At 36.7% G+C, this 4,194-nt stretch overlaps 1 protein-coding gene across 1 annotated transcript in view; it reads right to left on the minus strand.

Annotated features, from left to right (window-relative positions):
- LOC104396969 (lipoxygenase homology domain-containing protein 1-like) overlaps nucleotides 1-4,194 on the minus strand; it is a 156,807-nt gene that overhangs the window by 129,644 nt on the left and 22,969 nt on the right. Inside the window, exon 12 of the mRNA XM_010006882.1 lies at nucleotides 2,816-2,947. Within this exon, the coding sequence (XP_010005184.1) occupies nucleotides 2,816-2,947 (132 nt within the window). The remainder of the gene's footprint in view (nucleotides 1-2,815; nucleotides 2,948-4,194) is intronic.

Consider the following 4,194-nt stretch of genomic DNA (forward strand, 5'->3'; position numbering starts at 1 on the left):
TAGGTATTCAAGCAGCATAAAGAATCCCAGACTGCTCCATATGCTTAGCACGAGAATTCCATACTCAGGCCATTGCTACCCAAAGCAGCTACTGAAACCTCAAACTACTACCTCTTGAAAACAATTACAATGCGCAGACAATTCACAGGCTTGGAATGCTCTTTGCCTCATAATTTACTGGCTCTTCCTGCAAATGGAAATGTGTGGCATTGATTTGCTCCAGGCTAAAAATATTCCAGTCTCAAAAGAGGATTTGATGGTTACCTTGCATTAGTCATGGGAGTTTACAGGCTTCAGAACACTGTGCTGTAAATCTATGGCGACAAAAAATGCATTCTGATAGGCCTGCATGAGAATGAAGTCACAATCCTTCACACAGTTTCATAAAAAAAACCCTGTATTTTTAAATTTACTTATCCTAAATCTAAAGCAAAAGGAAAATGATCTTGTCCCAGAAAAAGTGTATGATTGAGGAACACTTTTGAAATGAACCAGCATAAAAATTAATTGCTAGAGTAGAAGCTTTGAGAATACAGTTCATGCATTTTTATTACATCTTTTTGTATCATCGTTTCCAATGTACACCGAATGGAAATGAGATGAGATTTTATGTTTATCCTATTTTCTCTTGTAGGTAAAATATATTGAAAATAATTGCAACTAACATTATTAAACACACACAGGAAAGGAATATGGAGGATATAGAAATAATTTCTCACAGATAAAATTTGTGAACACCAAACCAAAAAGATGTTCTCAATGTCACAGACCACATCTATGTCATGGAATCTAATGACATGCCTACACTTCTTTCACTGTCACACACAGGCATACTTTCACCATTGAAATATATCCATGATTTGAGAAACACACGCAAGGAACAAGCAAAGAGGAAATACCCAGTACTGAGTCATTTGGGAAACTGTATAAGATTCTTGCATGCTTGTTAGTTGATATATATAATATGACACCAGTTTATATTTTCAGCAGAGCTGTTGATTTTGGTTTGCTTTTGCATCTGGTAACAGAAGAGTTAAAAGGAGTTTAAAAGGAAAAAAAAACACACCACATTCTCTTTTGTTTAAGTTTCTTGTGCTTCTCCTTTATCTCTAGACTTTGTGGTCCTTTACACATATGTGTGTTATTTCTCTTCAAAGCAGCATATTTGATCAGTCTCAAGTTTATAGTGTGGTGTCTTGCAAGCATTTTAGTTGACTTGTCTGTGACACTCACTCTACCTCCTTCCTGTGAGCTCTTAATTAGAAGCTGGGATCTGCCATCATCCTCGCACAGTGAAAGAAGTTTCTTGAGGAAGAGAACTCTCACTGCACTAGGAGAAGCCCCAGCTTCTGTAGTGCTGAAGTTTTCAGTTGAATTAGTCCTAAATCAATTATTATTTGTGAAAACAACCAAAACCCTGCTACCCATTAGCAAACACAGACATAAAAAAAGGATGGCCTGGTCAGCTGCAGTACAAACTGTTAACTGGGAGTGAGAAAAGCTAATGAGTGTTTAATGAGTATCAGTGAAAAAATTACAGCTCACCTCTACATGTCAAAAGCTGATTACCTTTAAAGTATTCCAAGTGAAAATATCATACTAAAAATGAGCATTTTCTTTGATATTTCTATTCATTTTGCATAAGCAGAATCCACATTTATGAATGTCAGAAATACTTCTTACAAAGTGCTATTGACACTATGTAACCAATTTCAGGGCACCTATTGCTTCTATAAAAGGATCCTTTGTATCCAACCCTAAAAAAATCCAACTTCTTTGAAAATAGGTTTGATGGTTTGTGTATTGTTACTGTGGGTTTCAAATACAGCATATCTCACTAGTTGCTGACAACCCACAACACTTTGGGAAGGCTTTTGACACAATAAATAAATAAATAATAGAAAGGTTAGGGTTGGAAGGGACCTTAAAGATCATCCAGATTCAACCCCCATGTGTGGGCAGGGACACCTGTACAACATGAAGTCTGGTAGATTAGAAACAGAAAGTGAGTGTTTTGAGCTAAGAATGGAAACAGTGCCAGGAACAATTAACAATAATTAATAATAACCTACACCTTTGTTTTTAATTTAACCAAGATACTTTTTAGTTCAACTGAATTTATTTGAAGTCTTTCCTGATACTTCATGGTACATCCTATGAACAAGCATGCCATATTTGATGTCTTGTTCACATTGCCAGACTTTTCCTGTACGCTTTGAACACCTATATGAGGACCAAGCTCAAAACCAAACCCACATGCCACCTGAATTAGTTGCTACATGAATGCCTTTGGGAGTACCTCTGACCAACTAACCACACTTCCCACAGCTGAGGATCTAATATAACATTGTCTTTAAAGCTCACTCAACATATCAGACATTTTTCCATCATGTGAATGTGCCTCAATGTGCTGTGTGGAGCTCAGTAGCTTCCATCTATGCCATCTGCTTTTCATGATGATGTGACAACTCAGGCTGTGCACACAGTGTCCTTGAATACATTGAAATAAAAGTGAGGCAGGAAGCAAAACTGATCATCCCCACTCCTTAAGAGATGTAACATTCCACATTTTGTTTAGCTCCTTAGTCATGATTTCTTTGGTTATTAGGATGCTGAATATTCCTGTAAAATTTTTGAGTTTGAGAAATCATTGTCTTAGATCATTTATGCAACTTCTGTAGCTAAAGAAGAAAGTGTTTTTTTATTCTAGTAAAACACATCTGGTAGACAATCACTCCAGAAGCATGACCAGAACACAGTTAGGGCAGACATAATACAATACTAGAACACAACTAGTTTGCAAACTGTTGCTTACTTGAGGGTAGAAAAGTTGAAAGGTTTTCAGATACTGGCTTCTGGGCTTTTGCTGGTTGGAGTTGAGATTCTCTGAAGTCTTTCTTCTCTTGATTGGGTGCTGCAGATGTTCCCATAGGCTCTTCCCGGCCATCTAAAACAGTGATATGTGAATTCTCTCACTAGCTACAAATTGTTTGCTTTTTCTTGTTTGGAAGCTTTCCATACGTTCAGTGGCAAACACTAATAACAAATCTCCCAACAGTTCAACATGGTGAACACCAAAATCTCTTCTCTATGTCTTGCACAGCCACTAGTAATTACTAGCTTTTATGGTTAGCCTCATGCCACAAACAGTGGAAAATACCTGTCATACCAATAAAAGTCCATTTACTGTTTTGAAAATCTAATTAAGAATTTAGTATTGATGTATGAATAAAATGATTTGTCAAAATCTAGTAGAGATAAGCTTCTCCACCCTCTTTGATGTTTCTTTAAGAGTGGAAATGCTAAAATGAAAACTGCTAGAGGCCCTTTCTGATAATATGAAGTGGCAAACAGGCAATTTTGGTTGCTCTCATAGAAAATATTAGCTCCTTTTATCTTCCTTTTACTGAATAACAAAGATTCAGGAGAACTCAAGCCTGTAATAAAGTAACATCATTTAGATTTGTTTTAATGGCATCAGTAAGTCCTGCTTTGTTGAGAATTTCCATTGAAAACCCTGCTCTTTCAAAGGGGAACAAAGGAAAATGCTTTCCTCATTTCTACAAGGACTCAGTGACCAAAATACTGTTGACCTCTTGTTGCAAGTAGGGTCTGAATGGCAAGCATGCCAATACAGTGACTTTCACAATGCTTCTGTATGTCTCAGTCAGAATATAGGTAGAAAAAATAATAGTCAGACTGGTTGTAAGTTTTGATACTTTCCCTTTGCTGGTCAAATCATTCAGGATGACCCTCGTGTCTGACAAAAATCTGACCAGATTCTCAATTTCAAACCAATGACCAGTTTAACTAATTTTCCTGAGATGTTTCATTTTTTTGACCTCTGTGACTTTTTAAATCCACCAGATAAGAATACAAGTACTATAATTCCACTGTTTTCTGAAGTTATAATCCCAGTCAGTTCACTATGTTTGGCAAGCAATTGTTCATCAAACTAAAAATTTTACCCTCCTGAAGAAGAAGAGATAAGCAGACAATATAGTGACAGTGACCCAGAGTGTGCTGAGAGGTAATTTTTAAGTCCTGGCTAGTGAGGGAGCTTTCTGACTGCAATAGCTCTCAAATCTGACTATGGGACAGAAGAACCACATAACCACTATACTAGTAGGAGAAATACAATGTAATTTGCACCTTTAAAAGAGAAAATTAACACAGCCAAGCAAGCCCTCTCTA

Source organism: Chaetura pelagica, unplaced genomic scaffold (genome assembly GCF_000747805.2).
Source record: "Chaetura pelagica isolate M959 unplaced genomic scaffold, ChaPel_1.0 scaffold109, whole genome shotgun sequence".
Lineage (NCBI taxonomy): Eukaryota > Metazoa > Chordata > Aves > Apodiformes > Apodidae > Chaetura > Chaetura pelagica.